General features: G+C 33.7%; 3 protein-coding genes across 3 annotated transcripts; 1 reads left to right on the top strand and 2 right to left on the bottom strand.

Annotated features, from left to right (window-relative positions):
• Positions 1-3,545: 3,545 nt before the first annotated feature.
• LOTGIDRAFT_232879 (hypothetical protein) lies at positions 3,546-12,226 on the top strand (the record flags this gene model as incomplete). The annotated part of the gene is made up of 5 exons (XM_009058174.1): positions 3,546-3,598; positions 4,734-6,079; positions 8,152-8,235; positions 8,529-8,647; positions 11,685-12,226. 5 exons carry the CDS (start codon positions 3,546-3,548, stop codon positions 11,877-11,879), a joined length of 1,797 nt encoding a protein of 598 aa, XP_009056422.1. The 3' UTR covers positions 11,880-12,226.
• A 3,889-nt stretch (positions 12,227-16,115) lies between these two features.
• On the bottom strand, positions 16,116-16,892 carry LOTGIDRAFT_96296 (hypothetical protein; the record flags this gene model as incomplete). Its single annotated transcript, XM_009058175.1, has 1 exon — positions 16,116-16,892. A coding segment is annotated over one exon (777 nt), but the record flags the coding sequence as incomplete, so codon positions are not given.
• A 2,547-nt stretch (positions 16,893-19,439) lies between these two features.
• On the bottom strand, positions 19,440-24,927 carry LOTGIDRAFT_162211 (hypothetical protein; the record flags this gene model as incomplete). The annotated part of the gene is made up of 3 exons (XM_009058176.1): positions 19,440-20,545; positions 24,357-24,441; positions 24,895-24,927. 3 exons carry the CDS (start codon positions 24,925-24,927, stop codon positions 19,440-19,442), a joined length of 1,224 nt encoding a protein of 407 aa, XP_009056424.1.
• Between the last annotated feature and the right edge of the window lie 1,546 nt (positions 24,928-26,473).

The raw sequence follows: 26,473 nt of genomic DNA on the forward strand, positions 1-26,473 counted from the left end.
AGTATATTTAAAGGAATTATGTGATTTTCGTACATTCCTAGTACTTTAGAAGACTATTTACATATATTCAAGACAAAAATCACCCCCTTCCACCCCCACCTCCCCCCCCCAAAAAATCGTTTTCGAGAATAGTCGCACTGTTTCTAGGACATCCTAGAGCTGAGATCATTTCGAGAATACGCGGGCCTTATAGAAAGCTAACAGACTACTGAAGACAGACAAAAGAGGAAGAGGAAGAAATAATGATTCATATTATATTATTGTCACAAAGTTCGTTGAAGTTACGGATATGAACTTGTGAAGCCGTACAATTTGCTGGAATGGTTATTATATATCTTTCACAAAAATGTTCACTTCCGAACTAAAGATGATTCACATTTTTGGTCAACATATTTTGAATTTAATGCATGTTCCAAAGAACTTAAAGTAGACGATAGCAGATATTGAATTCGAACCATTCTTGCAAATTGAAAAAGAAAGGCCGATATGTAGATGACAAAACAAGTGCCGAAATCAGTTGTAAAGACTCTTTTCAAAAAAATGAAATCATTTACATTATCAGACAGAATTTAATATCAATATCTATCTTGGATTATACAGGATGATTTGGAATGTCAAAACTAGGTGTCTGGAAGTTGTAATGATTCAATTTGGTTGGATCATAGATCTAGTTCATGCCAGGGTTTCATGTAAGCATACCGGTTATTAACACGGCGATGATTGTGATTTCAATTGAAAACTTTCTCTATAAATATATTATTTTCCAATATCCGGTGAATTGATCTTGCTAGCTTGTGAGAGAAATGTTTGTATTCTGCAAGTAATATTTATATCTAATTATTCTCTATTTGGATACACTCTATTACCTTTCCTTTGATGATGCTAGAAGTGAGGCACTGTTATTTCATCTTTGTTTTTCAATCGTAAACACATTTACATATTCAGTGATTGAATTGATATTTAACATGTTTAAGAATCATAGTATTTTTAAGATTTTAAATTATTTAACGGTTTCTATGAAGTACTGGTGCTGTAGAGTTGTTCGACTGTTCTCATAATGTGTCAGAGACCTTCGATTTAAATTAATGGCAGAGATTTAAACAAGTCTTTGATCTTTGATACATTATAAAACCTTCAAACATGCTACGATTATTGCCATTTCAATTCATTTAACAAGACTTTATGAAAGTTACCATTTTTTGAACTGGCAAAACGAGCAAATACCCCGAAATATTAATTTTGTTGTTGAAAAACGTTTTCTAATTTGTGCTTTCGCGATCTTCAATAACAATGGGAAACAACAATCTATTACATTTATCTTTCTGTGCATGAGAAATTTCTGAAAGCCTAATGAATATTTTAACTATCCATATATATTGCGTATCGATATCATTTATCTATTTGCTGATTAGATATGGTCTTGAATTTAATCTGTTCCATTATGTATTACAATATCAATAGTCAGATAATCGAACGTGTTATTTTTACGGAAAAAATCACTTCAATTTCATTTAGCCAACTCAAAATTAGATCCCGAATCGAATTTTTAGTGTATTAAGAATGTGAAATCGGAATTTCTTATTTTTCAGAAACACTTGAACCAACCGGATATTTGGTTTTGTCAGCTTGACTAGTGATGATTTTAAGTACGGCATGCGGTTCACTGTAAACATATGAAACTATTATTCTTGTAATTAAATTCCTGAAATTCGACAAACAAATTTCATGTCGAATACTGCCAAAACTGAAAATCCACTACAGTTTTAGTGTCGCTTCCGACAGTAGTAGTGGAAATAAATTATTACAATATTATTTGTCAGCTTTCAGGACATATACACACCGGCAAAACACATTTTCTCAGAGTTCTGCTAGCGACTCCTCGTTTGATTAGTTGTCTTGACGGCATTTTAATCAGGATATATTTACCAATATATAACATCTAATATAATTGGCGGTTTCAATAACCATGGCAACCGCCATTGACATCATTCCTTTTAACTTTCATTAAATGTGCATTAAACAACGTGTCATATACACATTTAACATGAACTGCACCCATTAATAATAGATGTGAACATATATTTTCTAATAAAATATGGGGTATTAAAAAGTAACATATTATAATATAAAGCTTATTGTAGGGGTTGACATATTGATCACGATTGAAGTGTATGTATAGAATCGATGGTTAAGTAACACATAAGATATATCCTTTAAATAACCCCGCAAAATGAGATGTCGTTGCCAAGTACGACTAGTTTAAGTTTTCAAAGATGGTCGCCGTGGCTGACTGAAGCTAGGATGTTACTGGCTAACCTGATGTTCTGAAACGTCTCGTCGTTCGATTTGAACCATAAACCGTAGCCCTACGGGCTACATACATGTACGGGCCCTCGACAATTTCAAACCGAAAAAGAGTTTCATTGTATCATTGTCATTTCACTTCAATCAGCTTATAAAATTAGTCAGTTCCCATGAAACATTGTACTGGCATTGGTTAGGTTCATTAGAAAGGTTATATATATAAGACATTATTTAACACGGTCATGTGAATGCAATGCTCTGTCTGTGACCTAATGGTGATTTTTCTACATTATACAAATGTGGCATACCTGCCCTGAACTGTTCTATCAGTCAGTGCATGGACCAGCTGTCACTATGCTTATAATTATCAGGATGAGCATGTGGTGTCGTTTCCTTGACGTCCACCGATGTGTTTGTTAGCGGAATCAACGACAAAGAATGTATGAAATTCTAACCTAATCACGAACAATTTTGTTCACTTATTTGTGGACATTTCGAAATGAGCGAGTATTGGAAACACACTGTTCGAATTCCCATCTAAGATAAGCCACTAATAACACTCCCGATCTCGGTTATATAACGTGAAACTCGAATCAATTTCACCCCAAGTTTTAATAAACACTTTCATTAGAAATTCAATTTACACCAATACCAGTTAGTTTGCTACAAACTGTTCTTGATAATGATGTTGCTAACCCTGACTGAGTCAAAGTGGTGCCATAAGACATAAAATGACGAATGTTGCGAGAATCCCTCAATATGTGGTAGATGTGCAAATATTTCTTTCAATAACTAAATGTCAGATTACTATTTGAATTTAACCTTCTAATACCATGACCTAATATAGTGTTCTCAAAGAGCCATCTGGGTGGGGAAAGGATGTGGTAAAATCGGAAATGGCGATGAGTATAGAAAATTGTTTATCATAAAAAAAAATCTGAAATAAATTGGTTGGTTTTGACATTATTAAAGTCGAGATCTTGAATCTGTAAAAAATTTATTATTTTTCGCCTAAAAACAAATCATTTTCTATTTTTCACACTTTCATTGGCTAGATAACTTCAGATTGTTTGTATTGACATCGTCTCTTCTTCATAAGCTATCAAAAAAATTATAAAATTAAAACGAAAACTCCACAAAATCAGAATAAACAACTATTTTCATGTTTAAACACTTTTAGTTACGTGCACAATTAGAGACAACCTCTACTTACTGGTGTCTCTATTATTGGATGTATTATTATGAGGTGTGTAAGTCCTTTCAAGCACGATTTATTAGCAAATAATTACTCGTGGTAAGATAACCTTTTAGTATGAATATTCTATATTTTGAATGCTGTTGTTAACATTTTTAGATCAATTCATTGCAAATTATGTGTGCCTGAAGCAGTAAGATACAACGCCATTCAAAATTAGGTAAAAGCTATTTCAAGACGTACATTAGTAGCTTCAGGTAGTTTTTCAATGCCTTCAAGTAGCGTCTATGGTTCTTTAATATTGCATCATTTCGAATTTTCTGTGAGATTTAAAATTTCAATTGATGAATCAAATCTGCGAGAAAGGGCCATTTACCGCTTTTCTATGTTTTCGTCACTTCTTGGATAAGTGTTTGAGCTACTGCCATTGACTTAAGTAAAAGCGTCAAAATTTGTTTGTGAACACAGTAGAAACTACACTTTTCATTCGATTTAAATGAAACTTGGTGTGATCATTTATAATGATGATATCTGGGACAAGTTCGAATTTGAAGATCTTTCGATGAACGGTTTTTGAGTTATTGAACTTGACTTGGCAAAAACGCGTCAAATTTGTTATTGAACGTGATAGAGGTGACATAAGTTTATGTCAAAATTTTATTAAGAACTGCCCTTGATATACTGAAAATTTATCAGGGATGTGGGCGTATCTTGCTAGGCAACCACTTGTTAAGAGAACAAATACGGTCATCAGCACTAAAAACATCTGTTAGTCGCTAGGAGACAACGTCATGTACTCCCCTTTCGCTAAACAGGTAAATGCCGGATAACAATATTAACAAGATTATGTTCAAATTACTTGAAATTAAAACAACATAGTATCTCTTCATTGAGTCACATAAACTACTGGTGAATGAACAGTGGTTCTAGTTGTTGCCAACTGCAGTGTGTAGGATAGTTCATATTTTTCCTTCCCCTCGTCCTTTGAATCTGTGTTAGTGTTTGCTGCATCAATTAGTTATATTGGTGTACCTTGTTCATCTGTAATGATCGGTAATGTAGTATTCATCTCCGAAATTTCTTTGTCTTAAACGTTAATATATGTATTCTAACCATGTTAAAGGTTTACCATATTGTCTTTAAACATAATCGCTCATCATTGAAGTCATGTGTAATAAAAAATATTTATATATTTAAATTATTTTCACTAATTTATATTTTCTTATCTTTTCAGTATTGGTGTTAGTAACATGTTTTCTTCAAGACCGCTGAGCGCCATTTTGGTGGCAGCCATTTTGTGTAATCATGGATACAGCAAATCTGTTCCCTTAAAAAGACATTCTCGAGATGCAGATTTGTCGCGAGCAATTCAGATTTTACAAGATCAAAGAGATCGACTCCAAGAAGAAGATTTCAGAAGATTGGCGGAGAGTGGCATTGATCTTCAGGCTTTAGGTTTATTAGATTCGGAAGACGTCGAAAATGAACCTTTATGGCTGTCCGATTCCCTTGTTGATCAGGAAAACCCAGAGGAGATCCCTTTAGATGAAGAAATTCCAATACCAGAGGCAGAATCGGTTCCAGGGGATGATGATGTTGTGGAAACATCAAACGAGGAATTGGAAAATATTTTTGATGAAAATGGCGATCCTGCAGCAAAAATAACCAAAACAGAGGAGATTATTGAAGAAGAACTACCATCTAATGAAAGTGACTCTCTTGACCTAGGTGAAGATTCTAAACTTTCTGACGACGAGTATCAAGCTTTATTGAGAGCGGTCGAAAAATTACAGAAAAATTCCAAAGATAGCGATAAACCAAATGAATTGGAGAATATGAAAAAGAAACGTACACCCAAAGAAGTGGTTAAAGTATCTAAAGAGGAATTAAATGGTGTATTTGGAGAACCTCAAAATGATTCAAATAATAATGATAAAACCGACAAGGAAACCGAACCCGATGTATTGAAGAGATCCCCACCAAACACTGCAAATATTGAAGAAACCTTGCCGTTAGACGATTATTGGCTTTTAAATAACTATCTAAACTACGACGATTCACGAAAGAAGAGATTTATCCCGGAAAGGGTACCAATGGTTGATCAGCCAGAATCTGATGAATTTAATGGCGATAGAGATGCTATGATGGCTGAAATCGAAAGATTAAGATTAGTTAACCATTTGGAAGATTTAGAAAACGAAGCTCTTACGGAAGCCTTGAATCAAGCAACCCAATCTCAAGAGGAAGGATCCGTTTCATCAAAAGAATTCAAATCTTTGGAAAAAGCCATCAAAATAGAAGAAGCGCTTCAAACTCTCAATCCATCTGAGGAACAGCTTGCTTTCATAGTTCAAGCTTTAGCTAAAGATGTGTTAAAACGCGCTGAACCGGATTTTAAAAAGAAGCGAATGGATATAGGTGATATTGATAATGAGTACCCTGTATATTCAGAAGAATCAGCCAAGAAACGTTCTGGTTACAGAGATGACCAAGGTTTGTGGTACGATTTCTCAGCTAAAGACAAAAAGAGTAACATTCAATCTCAAGATTTGTTGGATTATTTAGAAAGCCAAGTTGAAGGTACGTATCACTTTGATATTAAAACTTATTTAGGGTAATGCTGTTGTTCTAGCAAAATCCCATATGAATAGTTTGGTGTTGTATTTTAAACATATAATGTTCCATGTTAGTAAAGGGCTAATTTCTAGAACTTTATGACATACGTATTGCGATAACTACGAAACAGTAACTACGTAAAATCAGTATTCTCTTGATAATTATTCGTCATTAATTACTAAACAGATATTCAGGCAGAGCGATAAGAAAAGTCCAGACTAAAAGGAGTCAAATATTTATAATAAATGTCTCCCTTCAACAGTTTGGTGATAGTCCCCCAGGTCTTGAACAAAAATATACTCACTTCCATTTATAGCATAGTCCGTATAATATATGAACTAGGTTTGGCGAGGAGGAGGGGGTGTGATAATCGCATACCAAGAAAGCTGATTATTTTGAGTTTAAAACATGTTTCCTACTATCCACAATATCATGAATAACATGTACGTAACATGTACGTAAGCATATCTCAAATTAGAGCTCAAACTCAAACACAAAACTTGATTACACGTGTACGTGATTTCACAAAACTGCCATTATACAAAGGAAACCAAGAAGTATTGGGTCTGTAAACGAAGGAGGAGAAGAAAGTCCCCAACAGTAAAGGGGTTAAGTCGCCCATAGAGTTTGCGTTTGAGTTTGAGTTTGCGTATACATGTAATCGCAGCCTTAAACTCAAGCTCAAACTCAAACTCAAAACGTGACTACGTGTATACGTACAATATCGTGACTGTAAAAAGGAAAACGAGCTGTATTGGGTCAGTGAAAGTCCCCTACAGTAATGATGTCATAAAGGGGATAAAGCTGTCCGTAGTCATTCGCAAACGCAAAAACAAAATCGCTCACTGAGCCATCCGTTGCGCTTACATAGGTGTTGATATTGAGTTTGAGGACACCGGTAAGCAGAAATTTGAATTTGCTAAGAATCTGCATAGGGTTTGCTCTGGTCCTTTTATTGAGTATGCGTTTGAGTTGAGCCTTAGACGTGTGATTTCAAAAGGTTTATAGAAATTGTCGAGGTTTGGAATGCTTATCGAGTAATGATATTTCGAATCAGTTATAACCAAAATTCCAAATTTATCGTTTTGACGAAACTTGGTCTGATTAAGAATGTTAATAGGTTCTCAGGCACGTTTTATTGTCAGGTTTTTTCGTAGAACTACCTTTTTAGATTTCGTTCTTAAAAATTTACTTGTATTTCATGTTGCTAAATGGACACAATAATATGTATTTCCAAGCATCTTGGTGCAGTGTCTGCTGGAAACATATTTGTCATTCATATTTAAGTAAATAGGTTAATATCGTATTCTATCTATACTCCTCACGCCCTTACTGAATGTCGTGATGTATCAGTTTTGATGTCACCTGATTTCATTTAGTCAAAGTCGGATGTAAATCAGCCAGTCTTGACGTAAGCTGAAAGAAAAACGGTTTGAAACCATGCCATCTGTCAGTGTTTTACATGAAAGAGGTTTGAAAGCTAAAATACCACGTTTTAAGAATGGATGTTTAAAATTTTGTGTCTATATAAAGAGTAAACCATGGCTAAACATTTTTTGGTCGATGGAATGCTTTTTAAGCACTTTTGTGGAATGTCTAGAAATTTATTATCAAGTATGTGGTGTAACTGTAATTCAGACAGTGGCTTTTATTGTGTGGTATGACACATAAACACTGGCTGAAAGTTCTAAGCCTAACTTATAAATTAAGATTAAGGTTTACACTTTTGCAGCAAGGTTTGGATGCAGTCCAAGATAACATATTCTGCAACCAACCTACAAAAGAGTACAAAAATCAATTGTGGCACTAACATACTGCTGTTATAATAAAAAAGTTTACTCAGATCATTGTCTATGTTAACCTACACAGTAAATCACATTTATTCAGATAGGATAGAGTTGCTAATTTACTGAAATTGGTTCTTAAACTGCCGGAAATTATTGTAGGATTTTGTAAAAATGTTACGTTGATTGTCGATATGATGTACTTGTTTTTATCATTAAACTTCTTTGTACATATCAATTATATTATTACAGGTAACCAAGATAATAATGTAGAAAATGAAGATATAGGAAATGACGAGACTGGCATTGTACCTTATATATCTGATGACACACAAGGTAGGTCAACGAATGTTCTTACAAGAAGACTAAGCAAAGGTTGTCATTATAATATAATATGAAAATATGCATCCATTGTGCTACTCGATGACCAATTCTCTGTCCTAACGTTTCTAATGGAAGTCCAGTCAACGTCAGGTGATTTCGAAAAGAGTTAAATGTCTCCGAATGGAGCTTCACAGAATAATACAGATAGAGAGGTTTGCACCACTTGCAATTATTGTAGTATGCCAGTAGAACGTGGTCAAAGCACCATATACAGTATGTTTATAATAATTATTATGATGTTTCAGAAACGTGTCCAGAAGTTGAATCATTTAGTGATGGTTGTGCCTTTGCTGATTATTATGGATTACCCATAGATAAAGAAGCACGAGAGTTATGTAATAGATATCAAATATGTAATACATGTGTAAGTATGATTTTAAAAATCGAAAGGGCTGAAAAAACGCTAACTTTATTTTTTAACTTACGGATGTGTTGATGACATTTGACAGAATAACAACCCCATCACCAGCATAAGCACTAGTAATAATTCATAAGCAATTTTATTTAGAACTCTGGATGCATTGGTGTTCTGTTGACAAAAGGAAAAAATGAGTAAGTGCCATATCGTACAGGCGATGAATGTAATTCTTTTTTTCCGAACTGATGCAATTCGTAAAGATAAAGCAATTTATTTTAGAATCAAGATCGTCCGAATAAGGAAATCTTAGCCATTCTACTTCTGTACATTGGACTTCGAAACAATACAATACAATGTACCCGAGGCCTGACGTGCGAGGAAATATAATAGATGCTATGTAGGTTAGGCAACAACTTATCCACTGACTTATTGGTAATTAGAAAAAAAGTTTCTGTTCCTTTGGGAATCAGTTTTATGAATTGTATATCAATTCAGCTACATTTTAAGACTGAATCAGTTTAATTACAATCAAGCCATTTTTGATTTGAATCTGAAAGTTTCCATCACTTTGTAGCTGTAGGCTTTCCTACTGTCCTGCTGTCCTTGCGTTTTAAATCAAATGAATATCATTACTTTCTTCATGATTTGTGTCTCAACTATTGATTCCTTTCAATCAGTCGGATTTTCATCCTAATCAACTCTCCAGCTCAAAGTAATGGTTTAAAATAATCTATTATCAAAGAAGGATTTCTGTCAAGATATGATGGTATAATAATTTGATCCTCGGATTTGGTCTGGATAAACATGACAGTCGTGGTAATAGCTCAATTATGTACAGTCGGGATCTACAAGACAGTCTGTTTTGGAAATAGTAGTAGATTTCGAATACACGACTTAATTTAGGCCTCAGACGGTATTGGCAAACACAGTCCTGCGGTAAATTACTAATACCATTCAACAGTAAATTACTATTTCAAACACGTTCTTATAGGAAAACGTGATCTGATGCGGAAAATAATAGCTGATGAAATAATATAGATAGGGAATAAATAATAAAAAATGTCTTCTACTTCACCAGAATAATTTTAAAATCTTTTCACATAAACTGGGAAAAACATAACATAAGTTATATCCAAGCTTTGTAGAGAAGGAACTTTAAATGGAGATGATGAATTGATTCGCTTGTTTATAGTCGTTTAAAGATTAAAGGCAGGTCGAACTTAATTTCGTCCCACAGAGGCTGAAAGCAATTGGAGCACACTGATGACGGAAAATAACAAATGCCACCAGTTCCCGATTCTTACGTGCAATAATTAAAAATATACCAGGAATTCAAGTGATCTATCTTTGACAAACATCGTGAGCTTACTGGCAAAGAATAAGCTGCGATCTGGAATTTCTTCGACTTCACCTATAGCATATGCGTTATAATGGCAATAAATGACGAGTTATAAGGGTCAATATCGATATAAATTACATAACAGTCAACATAACGTCATCGACATTAACTTCCCTTATAAATATCGCACATAGCAAGGTTTTTTGTCGACAACAAATTGAAAATAATTTTAAAAAGATAACGTCATGAATGATTAATTGTATATGAAATTTTCTTGGAAGGCGTCTAATGATCTATAATCAATATAAATTAGATTTGTATATAGTCTACAGTTTAAGTGTATTCTCACATGACATATAATTTAGCTGTGAGATTGTCAGTTATAGACAAATATTTAGAGCTAAAAAGATCTGCTTTTCTTCTGTATCCACATGATTTACCATATGATTTGCCACAATATATACTTTTTCCAGACATTTATACATAATGATATACTATATAGAGTAATTAAGACATACAAACGTCTGTTACTATCTGGAACATATTTAAGCTGGCCCTATCCGTTTTTCGGTCCTGAGACACTATTGGGATATTTGCACGTGTTGGGCCATTACAAGATTTTCTTAATAATGCGTTTCAAACAGTGTGTTTTTTGTAAATGAATGAATGATGAATGTAATAACATGTCTGTTTATACCTTATGATTTTTCGCTTTTTTAAAATCGAAACTGAGACTTCCCAAAAGACGAATTTGTTTGTATCACTCAGCTATTGCAATTCGTGTTAATAAATAACAGAGCGTATCAAACTCTCTATTAATTAAACATCATTTAGACTTCTATTACATTTCTCGTGTCTTTCGGGAATATCTTCCAGAATATAGAAAACATACACCGAGTCTAACAAATGTCTAGAAAAGATCTATCTAATATAACTAGCCACTAATATTGGTTAAATAATTACATTATCAAACCTGCAGAGTTGTCTCCAGAGAACCAGAATTGCCTCAATAATTGTATTCCTTTCTTATACTGAAGATCGTTATCGCCAATAATAACGATTGGAACAAAGTCTGAAAGGGATAAAGCATGATAACCGAAAAAAAAGAATTGATTTATGTCAGTTAATTCTCTTTCCATTGCGATATTTGATTATACCATGTCAGAAAACTGCAAATCATATTGTGGTTCAACAGTCAAGAAATGTAGTTGATAATATTTAAATACTGATCTATACTACATAAAAGTGCTATTGTTCACATAAGATTGTCGTTTAAAGATTTCGGTTGTCTTGAAATAAAACCTCTTGTCCTCGGCATTAGATGTCTTCAAGCAAGAGAAGCATTCGGTAGTTTCTTGAAATTTTTATTAGAAGTTCATTTTAGTTATTGTCACACATCATGAAACTTATATCTGATATTGATAAAAATTGATACCTTAAATAATGTATTAATTACGTCGCAAAAGAATATCACCGTACTGACCACAGTTTGGTATTTTGCATCTCGTTGTGACGTAAAGACGTCAGCTCCACTGTTCAACTAATGACTATATTGTCTGATTTGGATGTAATTAATATTTAATGACCATTCTGATCTCTGGGAATGTTACAAAGACGTAGGATGTTTAATAATAACGTTTGCGTCATTGTCATACTCAAATTATTTATATACAAAAATGTCACGTATTCATTTGTATTTTGCAGGGTTCAAGTTTTGGATTAACCAGTGACTGGTGTGATAATACTTACAGAGAGGTCTACAGTAGTTTGTGTGAGGAAAATAGCGAATGTGTCATTGAAGCTGAACTATTTTTAAGGACAATGAAATTAAAACGTCGTTTTGTAACACAACAGATCTGTATGGACCAATGTACTGCTGAATATATCGGCATCGTGTAACGTCCGTTATTAAAGGACCTGTACCTGTGTGAACAAAATGTGTGACCTCTTGTCCATTTTGTTTAATGGCAGTACTTAATCACTGCGACTGCGCATAAGTCAAAATAATAACTTGGAGCACTTAAATGGGTAAAGAAAATAGACCCCATTCCGTTTAGTTCGGAACTCGAAAAGCTTAAGAAGAAGCGATTTGAGATAATTTGATGAATCGGTGCTACAAGTTACAATTTCTGCTTGTGCTAGAAAAAGAAACGAAATGGCTGACATTTTAAGACGGAGTTGTATAAGCAGAAATACAAGCCGTAGTTTAAAAGAGACTGAAGTCATTTTGCAAGGGTTATCTATTTTATTATTTTTGTTATAAAATATAATAGCATTTTATCTTATTAATTATTTCCTGTGTTCATGTCATTTATATCTATGTGCTAAGGCTTTCTTAAACCCCAACCCAACGGTAAGAATACATGGTACATAAAGAATAACTGCAAATCCTAATCATATATACATGTATATAGTAATATGACTCGCTTGGTCAGGTCTTATGGTGGTCGTTTCGAAATGCCCACTGCAAATGGTAGTCTTATCGAAGTGACAACTGCAAATTGATTTATATAGCTATCTATCAGCTTTTGAAAAAATACAAAATTTGATTTATGAATTTTTATTCCACTGATTCTCAAAATAAACATCGTAATATTTTTTTTTGGAAAACTGAAATCTGCTGCTGCGTCATTTTTTTTATTTAAATTTTTGTGAAGCAATGTTTAGTTTTAAAAAAAGAAAAATGTATGCCTTTGTTCGGTTTTTTATATAAGGACCTCGTTTTTCTTAGTCTAATATTCAGCATGCTTGACGTATTTGTTATTTACATTCCGATGTATTACGTATCTATTTTTTTGTTACATTCCTTTAGGGATTAAATTCAGATGATCTAATCTGTTGTGCAAGTATGAATTTTAATATTAGTATTCATGTGACTTCGTGACTCTTAAAAATTATTTCCATAAAATGATACATCTCGGAAATATTTCAGATTAAATTACAAAATGCGAATGATATTTACACATTCTATTAGTTTTATTCCATACTTTTAAATTAGGAATTTCAATTTCCTCTCTCAAGCTTACCGCGATTACATTCCAGTCTTCAACATTAGCATTTTTTATACATATAACTTTAGCCCCATTTCATTTATGGTCAGGTCAGACATTGTATGAACTGAACATACTGAGGATAGTTATGGCGAATATTAATGGGATTGTATCTTCACATTTCAATTCAATGAATTGTACTTCATTTAGTTAACGTTATTTACGAGAAATATTGACATTCCCAAAGTGATAAGTATATTATACCAATAGAGTCTATTGATTGTTGTTTCATTTATATGTTTATTTATTGTTATTGTCTATTTGACCAGTTTTATGTTGCCTTCCATGGAATAAAAGTAGAAAAAAAATTGGATTTAGTTTTGAGTCTGATGGCTTTTGGATATTTGAACTTGCATACCGGATATAAAGCTGCATTCACTAATCATATACAGTGTATAAAGTTCTGAGAGAGTAGGAGTTTTAAGTCTTACCCATGCATGCTTAATATGCTAACGATGAAAGACAAGACCGAGTGACTTACTTACCTTCACTCTCCGAATCTCTTACATACAAAAGCCGTAGCAAGTGGTGATTTGGTTTTCCGACTCATGACTCTTACGCCACGGTAGAGACCTGAAACCTGATTGGGTATATGTAAATTGAATCACGACGTTTCGAACGGGTAAATTTTACAGATCTTTCGCATAATAAATCGAACAGATGTACGATCTCCACGCATAAAGGGACATAACTTAGTCAAAGCCATGGCCACTTTCAAAATATATGGAATAAAAACTGAAACATATCTTGTCGCTATCTATAACGAATATTATTATTGATCATATTCTTCACCCACAGTCTTGATTACCGAGCTTGAAATATCCCATCGTTTCTGTATCGATTATCGTAAGTTGGATTGTCAATTGACTAAGAATACTTTCCGACTTCCTACCATGGATGACATAATTTTCTCTGTAGGTGACTGTAAATGTTCACAAGTTTAGATCTTAAAAATGGTTATTGGCAACTGGAAATGGAATAACATCAAAGCATAAAACAGCATTTGCTTGTTTTAAAGTTCTTTTCGTGTTCAATAATAGTCCTGCAGTCGTCTTTCAAACGCTTTGGATGAAATAATGAATGGTCTCTGATCGACATATGCATATGTCTTCATTGACGACGTCATCTATGCGTTTGAGGAACATTTAAAGCACTTGGGGGGAATTATATAAATGATCTAAAGGATTTTTAAAACCTTACATAATTGTTTTCTCATCTTTCCAAAGGGAGCAGGCTACGAAGGATGATAAGAAAAAAATCGATCATTTTCCAGTATATCCCTTGCAAACTTTTATGAAACTTTAACCCACTAATTAAACTGACAAAGATAAACATAAATTTTCTATGAACCCTAGAAGTCCAAAAGTTTACAAATGACATGATTATCCATTTGGCTCTCTAATTTGATAAAGTAGTAGATACTTCTGAAAAAAAAATCAAATCTGCAATTTAATTAAATTGAATTATTTGAATCAATGATTGAATGCAATTGTATTGCGAAACACATCAAATAAGTACATGTACATTATAAACAGTCGTATTTCATCTGGGTTAGACATAATATAATTACAGTGTTTAAATGGAATCGATAAATCCAGTAATCCAGCTTATTGTCAACATACAGCATGAATCAGTAATCACACTTGTAATTGATAGCAAATATTGACATATTGCATACAAATTTACACAATACATTCCTACTGTCATTACGTAATCCATTAGATAATGAAAATAATATTTCAACAGCCCGTTTTCGCCGATAGAATACAGCAATGGTGGTGACCAACTGTATGAAAAAAAGAACATCTTAACTTATCATTTTCTCCAGAGTCTGCTATTCGGGATATGGGTCTAACCTCTCTTACAGACATGCAATAATCGTTATTATGTCAAGGGACTTGTATTGACATTTATTCTGAAACATGTATTCATCTGTGCATATTCAATAATTATGCAATTGCCGGGTTTAAAGATCAAATATATTTCAAACACTAGTCATGGTACCCTGGATCTGAATGTTGATTCAATCTGATCAATGTAGTAATGATGATTTAATTTCATCGCAACTTTGTAGGATGATTAGATGATGATTATGGACGCAATGAGTTATTGAAGACTGCTCAAAAGAGGCCTAGAAGATAGTTTGTCATGCTGATTCAGACAGAACAGGCATGAAGTGCCTTATTGAGGGCACAGTGGTGACCAAGGTAATAGATTCACTCTGTATAGGCCTCCAATTTTAACTAAAAAACTGAAATTGAGTACAAGATAGTTGTACATAAGTCCGTATGCAAACTAATACCGCTGTCCTTGGAAAATTTCCCTAATTGCACCCTGCCTGTCTTCATTAGTCCACATGGTGCAAAAAAAAGACGTAAGACTCCTATCATTTCATTTATAAAAATCTAGACTAAAAGTTCTAGAGTAATGATGCGTGGTAAATAGCCTTATGAATAGCCCAAGGACTATTTACCTACCTTCCAGTCAATGCAAAACATGGATATAATTATAATAATCTTTATTATCAATCTTTTAAGCAAAGGATACCATTTGACAGCACAGCATATACAATTGACAATCACAAAATACATTAATGGTGTCAACTCATATACTTTATGCAAAGCTAGTGGCACATACACATAGGTAATAACATAAACTGACTTAAAGCATTGCATAAAAATAACATTAATTAATTAATTATTTCTATCATTAGGCATGGCAAAGTATTGTATTCTATCGTCTACTTCTCGAAGATTGTCACTTCAAAGCAGTTATAGCTTTATATCAGAATGAAAATACTGAGTGCTATTGTCGCTGTAAAAGCTAAGGTGAATGCTACACGAGCACAGATTCTGTCAATTTTACCAGCACCATAGTAAGATTCTTTATGACTTGTTTCATCATTACTCTCCTTCGCACTATCAATTCCATCATTTACTGTGTTATTTTTAGGGAAACAGGGACAAACTATAGCATTTTGATCCAATTTATTGAATCGACGAACTATTACAACACAAAGAAGCACGTAAAGACCACTCATGAGTTGAGAAGCGACAATATAAATAGATAACATAGAAATAGACGTTGACGTTTTCGCTAATACCTCACTAATAACACCAAGAAACACCGAGTAAGACAATAGTATTGTTACAGCCGTGGAAACCTTTTCACCTGAATCAGCTGGTATGAGGAATACTACTGGATTCAGTAAAGACGTAGCCATAATCGGAAGCATGACATAGCTGACGTAATAGCTCGGGCGACGCTCAATAACGAATGCAAACGTCAAAAGTGCAATGTTTGAACGTTCCCCCAGTATATAACCATGTGAGAGAATATCCCATTGCCCTTCTCCAATGATTTTGATTTCAGTGGATACATTCCGAAAATATGCTTCAGATTTATAAGCATTTAGTGGAACAATATATATTTCGCACGATTGTTTATCAAAAGGGAACTTGGCAACATCAAGAAAACAACGAACACTAGTACTATCTATAATATGGATAAAGACAGTTCCATCATGAGATACCTGAACTTGGGTATTGCTATCAGTTACTATACTCTCTTGTTCTGTTCCAAAGTTTATCTTAATCTTTGGATGCCAAATTTGACCGATATCCAACCTAACAGTGCTTATATTTCCAAAGTTAGAACTATTCCAAGTCATTAAAAAGTCATCCCATTTAAACTGTAACCAGATATCTAAAAGCACACTTTGAGTTTCTTCATGCACTTCAATATAGTTTCCAATAGAAATGACGGCGTCTATTGGTAAAGAATAAGAATTATTCTGAAGAGGAATTTGGGAGGGCTGGTACCGTGTATAATCTGTTAGATCATTTATCAGCTTCATTTTATGTTTATAATAATCTGAACTGGTCACTGAAGAGAAAAAGCATAAACTCAACAATGACGTATACACTATCATCTTGTCAGTTATTTTTGTGCCGAGAGTCTCTGTACTGTGGAATGAGTGAGTCTAGTGACTAGGTGTTATTCTGGATGTCCTTTGTTGACAAGTACACCTCCATTTAAAAAACTATCTGTCGTGACTGTTGGTGAGTATTTCTTTCCAAAATCACTAGTCGGCAGCAGAAACTACTACAAAAAGTTTTTTCTTTTACAGAATCCTGCATAAGAAAAATTGTTTTTTTTTAAACGATTATATTTCACACATTTTAAAAGTGTTTGATATTGTTTTGTTGATAAAACGTAGACTTCGTTCGATGATTTGATTATATTGAAGTTTAAAGAATATCTTCTATTAGGACATGTCCTTCGTATTTATCTTAAAATTTCATTTAATATTCCAGAAAGAGAACACAATGTTATTATGTAAGAAATCATTGACTGTTATTTATACGCTCACAAAATATTTTTCGTACCAGTCGGACCAATGATTTTGGAGTACCTGAAAAATAACACCCAATGAATTGTTGATCAATTTGTTAAAGGACGGAAAAGGACGGCTATATGTTGGTCATAGTTGAGTGATCACATCATTTTAAGATCAGCTATTTTCTTGACACAAATAGAAATCTGCTAACATAATATACTAGGCCAATAAAAAGGTATACGGCATTTTAGGGCCTGGTGCGTAACATGCTGGATATTCGCTGGATCTGTAGGTTGGAGTAGGACAAAACAAATAACACTAGAGATGACTTCATTAATTAATTGAACTAAAAAAATATGTTGACTCTATTAACTACTACAAAACGTACATACCTTACATTTAATGTGATATATATATATATATTTAAACTATTGGCTAAATCTGTAACTCCAAACAGTGATTACGAATCACACAGGTAAGCGGAAATCATTTCCATTGCTTAATACTGACTAAGCTATATCTATACAATTCTTAAATAGTACTGTGGTATTACATCCGTTCAGCGGGTACAATATAAATCAAATAGAATTATACAACTTGTTGTTATCCGTGTTAATATTTAAACCAATCCTACTATAATATGAAGTAGAGTCAGATATAAATATGTCTAACAGACCGTAAATATTATTATAGTGAGCGTTTAATCTCTTTATAGTGTCATGTTATTAGTCGGTAAAAATCGAACGTGGAAAAACTCAAATGAGTCGGTAAATATAGTTGCATAGTTACGAATGCCTATGGGAATGTTGGAACCAAAGCTAAGCATTATTTTACATTGGTCACTAATTGTGTCGAAAGTGTTTTATTCGACTTTCATAATCAGAAATACATCAGAATGATTGTAAATAATATCTGTTTTAGTGTATTTGAATCTTAAATTTTTTTTATGTACTGTTGCATTGTTTTACGTACTGATCATTTATTTATTTATGTTTTTGTCTACGCTGTAAACAAATCAATACACCGTGTAGCTTTTCTAGTTTCAACAAATATTTGAACTCCAGCTCGTTGAGAAAAGGAATGAACAAAATATAAATTTTGCAAAACCGTTAGTGATGTATTGCATAATGTGCAAAAAATTGCTTTGGGTCTGTGGAGAATATATGGTCGATTTTCATCGGATTTTCCTTTTCATTTTTCTCTGTAACAAAAGCTAAATATAGGATGCATCTGGAATTCACAAGAGAAAGACAGACTGCCAGTCCAAAATTTTGAATCACTTTCAGTTTTTTCGTGAGAACTTCAGGTTTCACAAAATAACATCATACAGAAAATCTACAATTTATAATTTGAACCCCATCTTCACTTCCCTTGACATTTTTTAAGTCCCTGAGCCAAGCTATTTACAGAAATGCTGCTATTAGTTGAAAAACATTAACTTCCTGTTTTATAGCCATCTGGAAATTAACACTTTTGCAACTTTGGATTGTTGTACATCTTCATTCAAAATACAAATTGACAGCATAGCATACACATTGACAATAATATCAAAAATACATAGATGGTAAAACAAAATATTAGTAATTAATATGTAAAATGATGTCAACTGATATAAATTTATGAGAAAGCACATAAAAGCACTCTACTGTGATCTAAAAATACAAGCATCATCAGGTGATGGATTTAAAGCTATTTTTAAACTTAGCCAATCAGTAATACTGTTCACAGCTCACCCTCGAAATTTGAGCCTTCAAATCCATGTGTGTCCAGGTTAGAAAGTTAAAAAGACGAGTCGCCTTTTTTTGAGACACTGACTTATATAAAAAAATTTCCATTTTGAGATATTTTTGAAGGACATTTCTAGTTACATAAGACTCAAATCAACCCCCAAAAATGGCGCATCTGTTCCTTTAAAGAATATGTATAACAAAATATAAGTTTAACATGGGGATGCCATTGGTCAATATGAGAAACAGTTTAAGTGTGGATACAAAGCTAGCTTAATTCTTAAATCTGTTCCAGTTTCAAATGCTACCCATATCTGAAATGAATACATGCGTGTATATAGCTTTATAACAGAAGGAAAATACTGAGTGCTATTGTCGCTGTAAAAGTAAAAGTGAATGCTACTCGAGCACAGATTCTGTCAATTTTACCAGCATCATAGTAAGATTCTTTATGACTTGTTTCATCATTACTCTCCTTCGCACTATCAATTCCATCATTAACTGTGTTATTTTTAGGGAAACAGGGACAAACAAAGGTATTCTGATCCAGTCTATTGAAACGACGAACTATTATAACACAAAGAAACACGTAAAGACCACTCATGAGTTGGGAAGCAACAATATAGATAGATAACATAGCAATGGATGTTGACGTTTTCGCTAACAACTCACTAATAACACCAAGAAACACCGAGTAAGACAATAGTATTGTTACAGCCGTGGAAACTTTTTCACCTGAATCAGCTGGTATGAGGAATACTACTGGATTCAGTAAAGACGTAGCCATAATCGGAAGTATGACATAGGTGACATAATAGCTCGGGCGACGCTCAATAACGAATGCAAACGTCAAAAGTGCATTGTTTGAACGTTCTTCCAGTATATAACCATGTGTGAGAATATCCCATTGCCCTTCTCCAATGATTTTGATTTCGGTGGAAATATTTCGAAAGTATATTTCAGATTTATAAGCATTTAGTGGAACAATATATATTTCGCACGATTGTTTATCAAAAGGGAACTTGGCAACATCAAGAAAACAACGAACACTAGTACTATCTATAATATGGATAAAAACAGTTCCATCATGAGATACCTGAACTTGGGTATTGCTATCAGTTACTATACTCTCTTGTTCTGTTCCAAAGAAAATCCCAATCTTGGGATGCCAAATTTGATCGATATCCAACCTAACAGTGCTTATATTTCCAAAGTTAGAACTATTCCAAGTCATTAAAAAGTCATCCCATTTAAACTGTAACCAGATATCTAATAGCACACTTTGAGTTTCTTCACGCACTTCAATGGAGTTTCCAATAGAAATGACGGCGTCTATTGGTAAAGAATAAGAATTATTCTGAAGAGGAATTTGGGAGGGTTGGTACCGTGTATAATCTGTTAGATCATTTATCAGCTTCATTTTATGTTTATAATAATCTGAACTGGTCACTGAAGAGAAAAAGCATAAACTCAACAATAACGTATAGCCCACCATCCTTTTACTAATATAGAATAGTGTCTGTTCAATGAGTTAGCTTAGCACATAACTTGTAATGACAAATTAGCCTTCCATTTTAGATGTCCTGGAATCCTGAATTTTGTATTCGAAACACTTGTCGGCAGCATGTGTGTTTCGTTTCTTCGAAGAGGACAAGTGCATAAAATAATATGTGATCCTTTATAAAAGTTAATCATTACCAGTGCGTGACGATGAAACCTTCATTAATGTGTACAGGGTGATAATTGGACTCAATTGGAACAATTTCCAAGAGTCGTAGGAAATATGACCAAAGTAGCACGAATAGATATCTTAAATCGATAAAAATATTCAAAATTGGCTTCAACTTCCTCCAATAGAAAAAAATACAAAGTCTTTTAGTCCACAAACATGAAATTCACACATTTATTGATATTCTCTTTGATTGGTGTCTTGTATTGCTGATCAAACTATCTTCTATTTAAGTACACATCCCCCGTTTTTGGTGCCAGTTGATAGACATAGCATTGATTTAGAAGCACCTGAAAAAAAATCAGTGATATATTTTAGCGATAGATTTGAACATTTTGAAGCTATTTGTTGCTGTGTTGTGTGATATTTTAAGATCAACTATTTTGTTTTCACACAATGAAATATACTGATGCCCAGGTGTCAATCTGCAATTGACACATTTAAAGAACTCTATTAACTAGTAAACAATATACTTAATACCGTCTGTGTCCGTCCAGCAGGTACTTTGTAAATCAAATAGATGTATACTGCATTTTGTTATCTGTGTAAGAACCAATAACTGAACTGGTGCATATCTGGATAACAGTCAGATCCAGAGCTTTTAATCTGTCACGTCATTAGTACATAATTAAATAAAACTGAACTCTAGAGGCAATTTCAAATAATTTTTTAAAAATATTGGCATGGATACGAAAGATAAGCGTTATTTTTATTAGTCACTAATTATTTCGATACATTAGAATAATTGTAAAATGAATCTATTATATTGAGTATATATGTAATGAAAATGATGAATTTATATTTGTTTTGTTAAGTTTATTCCCATTGGACAATAGATTAAAACGAACAAGAGAGAATTATTTTATACTTGAATAGCACACGCAAAATAAAATCTCCTTTCTAATTTGGAGTACTTACATTATATCGAAAAGCACATACATATACTTCAACTCAAGCTCAACTTTATGTTTTCAACGATTTAGGGATATAAAACAATTTCTTAAAGAAATCAGTCTAAAATGGCGTTAATGGAACCAAAATCGAACCAAAACTGACTTTAAAATTGAGACTTAAGTTGCGCATTAGACTTTCCACAAATTTGTGATTGACAACGAAAGAATATTTTAAAACATATTTTATAATCACAACAACTATGTTTCTTCATGTACATTAATTCTATAGCCCTTATTCATGCTAACAGTACCAATCAATTGATATGATTTTATTATCATATTAGAATAATTATTCATTTGTGGTCGGTGAAAAAATAGCTCATCATACCCAGTGATTTGAGAACCATCTTGTTTCATTCAGAATTTCTCGCCTGATTCAATCAGTACCTATAACCAGGCAACATCCCTAATCCCAAACACGGCCTTGGAAATTTTGTAGCTTATAGCCAGTCAGTAAATGGTCATTTACCACATGCTTTGCGTTAGGCCTTGAGATTTCCCTCGTGATCATGTCAGTCGGCTTTGCTAAATACTAGGGTGAAAATGGTTCAGCCTTTTCATTTCCTGTGACCACTTGGGGTGTTTTTAATTGGATCAATCATGTTGTATAGTAAGATTTTTGTCAAATTATCACTTCAAAGCAGGTAACCAACATTTTATGCAGGGTCCAAATCCAATTCCTTTAGAAAGAATCTGTATTCCTTTAAAATTCCAGGTAACATCAGGTGTTGTTTGTAGTTGTCATTTTCAGAATGTATAGATTTCCCCCTGCTCCATCTCATCAAATTAGATTTGGTTATCTATAACACTGTTCAAAGTTGATAGTGATGTAAATAACTAAATTATATCAATTGATTGTCAAAATGATAATAATAAGTAAAACACGAAGAACAAAATTTGCTTTAAAAGTTATTAATTCGTTTTCATTCTCCAAAATTATGCACAGTCTTTGGCGGAATTTAAGTCTCGATATTTAGGTCTTTTCTGACCCAATTCAGACACTTCAGAGAGTTCAGAATTCGGAATTTTACACCCACAGAATGTTTTTATACGCCCACACGTAAGATGGGCGTATATTGTAATCACCCCGTCGGTCCGTCGGTCCGTCCGTCCGTCCGTCGGTCCGTCCGTCGGTCCGTCCGTTCACATTTGGCTCGTGCTCACTCTACAGGCTACAGTTCTTTATGGATTCTTTTGTTTTTTATTTTGTGTGTCAATGTCATTATGAAGATGATCCCTATTGATTTTCGTGATGATCGGATAATTTTTCACCGAAATATCGTGTCTGACTTGACGTTTTTCTCTATTAGCTATATTGTGCAACTCGTGCTCACTCTACAGGCTACAATTTTTTACAGATTCTTTTGATTTTTATTTTGTGTGTCAATGTCATTATGAAGATGATCCCTATTGATTTTCGTGATGATCGGATAATTTTTCACCGAAATATCGTGTCTGACTTGACGTTTTACTCTATTAGCTGTATTGTGCAACTCGTGCTCACTCTACAGGCTACAATTTTTTACAGATTCTTTTGATTTTTATTTTGTGTGTCAATGTCGTTATGAAGATGATCCCTATTGATTTTCGTGATGATCGGATAATTTCTCACCGAAATATCGTGTCTGACTTGACGTTTTACTCTATTAGCTGTATTGTGCAACTCGTGCTCACTCTACAGGCTACAATTTTTTACAGATTCTTTTGATTTTTATTTTGTGTGTCAATGTCGTTATGAAGATGATCCCTATTGATTTTCGTGATGATCTATCGATTTTCATGATGATCGGATAATTTTTCACCGAAATATCGTGTCTGACTTGACGTTTCACTCTATTAGCTATATTGTGCAACCCTGTAGTCACTAAAGACTGTTTAATCATTTCTGACAGCTGCCAGTGGGCGTATGTTACCTTGCCTGGCAAGCTATTTTTGTATCTTCTTTTAAATTCTGTAATTTTTTAATATATAACATACAGCATAATAACAACTGTAACAAAAATGAGTACAGCTTCAAAGAAGATAGCTAAAAACTTATCTGAATTTGTCGAAAGGCAACGGGTTCTCTAGTATAATGTATCGTTCAGAGTTTGGTCTAATTTAACCACATTTTTAGATTCTCGAGAAGTTTTAAGTTTGTACTCAAAATCAAATTCCTGGAAGCCATTTGTCACAGGCAAAATTTAATGTGCTAGTATAACACAGAGCAGAGAATAAACTATTCCTTTAAATGGCATCACGCAGGTCTAAATCCAAAAGAATGACAAAATTCCATACCACTGGTTGCATCACTGCAGCATTTGCTACAAAATTCTTTCTAAATGCACCACACACATGTTGTGGCTATATAGTTACATTATTTTGGCCTTCTTAAATCTGTCTTTGTGTAATTGACTTTTTCGTCTCAAATAAATGTCATTAGCAACAAATCCACCCAGGGACATTTCACTTGCCAACAGCATCTAGCTTGCCACGTCTGAAACTGCAAAGACACACTTTTTCAAAAAAAACGCTTACTTATTTTGGTCTTAACGTGTGCTTTCTGAGTAATGAATTTTCCAAGGAACATGAATCTTACCGTGAATCTGTTCTACATAACAAATAAAACTGTTAAAACCCTCTCTTATATGATTAATTATACATTGTGCTTGATATAGACAAGTCTAAAAGATAACAGTGAACATGTCACTGGGTCATTAAATCATAACAGGATTTCTTAATTGGAGGGCCCTACATTCGCAGACAATGTTCTTGTTCGTATTGTTTATATAAATAATGTAGGTACTCACTCTACAACAGGTGGATAGTTAGTGATGGTTGCTGATGGACAGTAAAACTTACTCGGTATTGCCAAAGAAAACAAAACCTTTCCTAGACAAAGTTTCAAAGGCGAATAATTGGGTTGCGAGGAATGAAAAAAGAAAAGGCAAAAAACCTTTGAGTATTGTTGTGTTAAAGACGTTTAAAAATTCAGCCAGTTTTCACTTCCATGCGTTTGTTAGCCACATAATACTCATAATTGTAGATCAAACGATGTTTAAAGCTTAAGTTAGTTCTGGAGCTTTCTAATCGATACCAGATAACATAACCAAACCATACCATCCAAAAAGAATTACCATGATGATAAACTGGTCATATATTACCGCCATGCCAGTTGCACCGCTAAGATCTTAAGACTTCTCAAACAAACCAACAGTGTCAAACCATTCAATTGATCAAGTTCTGAATGCCACCATATCCAACAACTATCCAGTCTGTGATATCAGCTTCTGCCCGAAGTTGACGTTAACCTGTCATCTACCTAAGTACCAACCAATCTTCTGAGGCTGTTGATGATGGGTGTCGACCATTTGATTGATATTAAATATGGGGATATTTGTTTGTAAAGGGCACTTTTGTGTTTGTCATTTCACACTAGGTTTTGGTATAGTTTAAAATAAAAATAAAAATCCCTCTGTAAAAGATATAACAAATAACCGAAACACATGGTAAATTAATATTGTTGTTAAAGCTGGACTGAATGATGTTATAAGTTAACACCTGAATCAAGTTGGGAAAGTTTTCAATATATTTCACCATCATGGCTGAACAAACTTGGCAAACGTGACCTCGTGATAGAAGCGGTTGCGTTCTCGTTTTCAAATATGAAATATTGTTTATTTGTAGTCCGTCTAAAGGTTTGTTCTACCTTTCGAGGGAGGTATGACGTCTTGTTACTTCAGTCAGTTTTCTTTTAAATGAAGTCATTGAGAAATTGGAAACATCTGTAATGCATTAATGCATTTTACTGTTGTGGCAACGTTTCTGTCGTTAATACCCGGTCAAAAAACCTGCATAGTTGATACAGTGTATACTACAAATATTATATAAATAGACAATTGTAGGCAAGATTGTTTGGTAAACAACATAAAAGCTATGTACTATTGCATCTAGACAGCATGACAGTCCCTTGGGGATATTAACAAACATTGTATTTGCATACAGACTTCAAGATAATGCAACGGAGTTGTTGGCTAGCTTGTTTACCAATTTACTTCCCAAATGAGATTACAGCTAAGCTAAGATATGAACAACACTTTATTTACACTATATTAAACTAACAAGAGGTCTACACTAAATCTGAAGAATCCACCCGAGATCTTCTTCCTCTTAGCACGAAGTGATCCTAACCCTTGCTAAATGATTGATATCCTATGTCCTTCCTCCTTCCTTGCCAAATCGAGAGTTCCCCAAAATATGTTTTCGTCCTATATATATCCTCCGATAGGTGTCGCTCTGAACAAAGAAAATAATTTGAATTTCCCTCCAAATTTGGGCCGACATCTGGAGACACTAGTTTATTTTCTATTGTTACCAAGTACTCAATTAACTATACCCAAGATGTTAATCTTATAGTAAGTACTTAAAGGTAACAATAGACCTGTTGGAAAAAAATCTAATTCTTCCATTCCAACTCTTTGTTACAGGGATTCCACAGAATACAGCAATGAAGGAAAAGCCAATTTGTTAGCCAAGTGTTATGCTGACGGCAGTGCTGATACCAACCATACCAAAGAATTTCTAAAGAACAAGAAGACCTTCTACACCAACCACACTCCAATTCATCATTCGCCCTTAGAGGATGAACGGGATCTTAACGCTCCCTTCACCCTCGACGAGCTGAAGAAAGCACTGTACAGTAAGAAAGACAGCGCT

This window comes from Lottia gigantea, assembly GCF_000327385.1.
Source record: "Lottia gigantea unplaced genomic scaffold LOTGIsca_33, whole genome shotgun sequence".
In the NCBI taxonomy this organism is placed as follows: domain Eukaryota; kingdom Metazoa; phylum Mollusca; class Gastropoda; family Lottiidae; genus Lottia; species Lottia gigantea.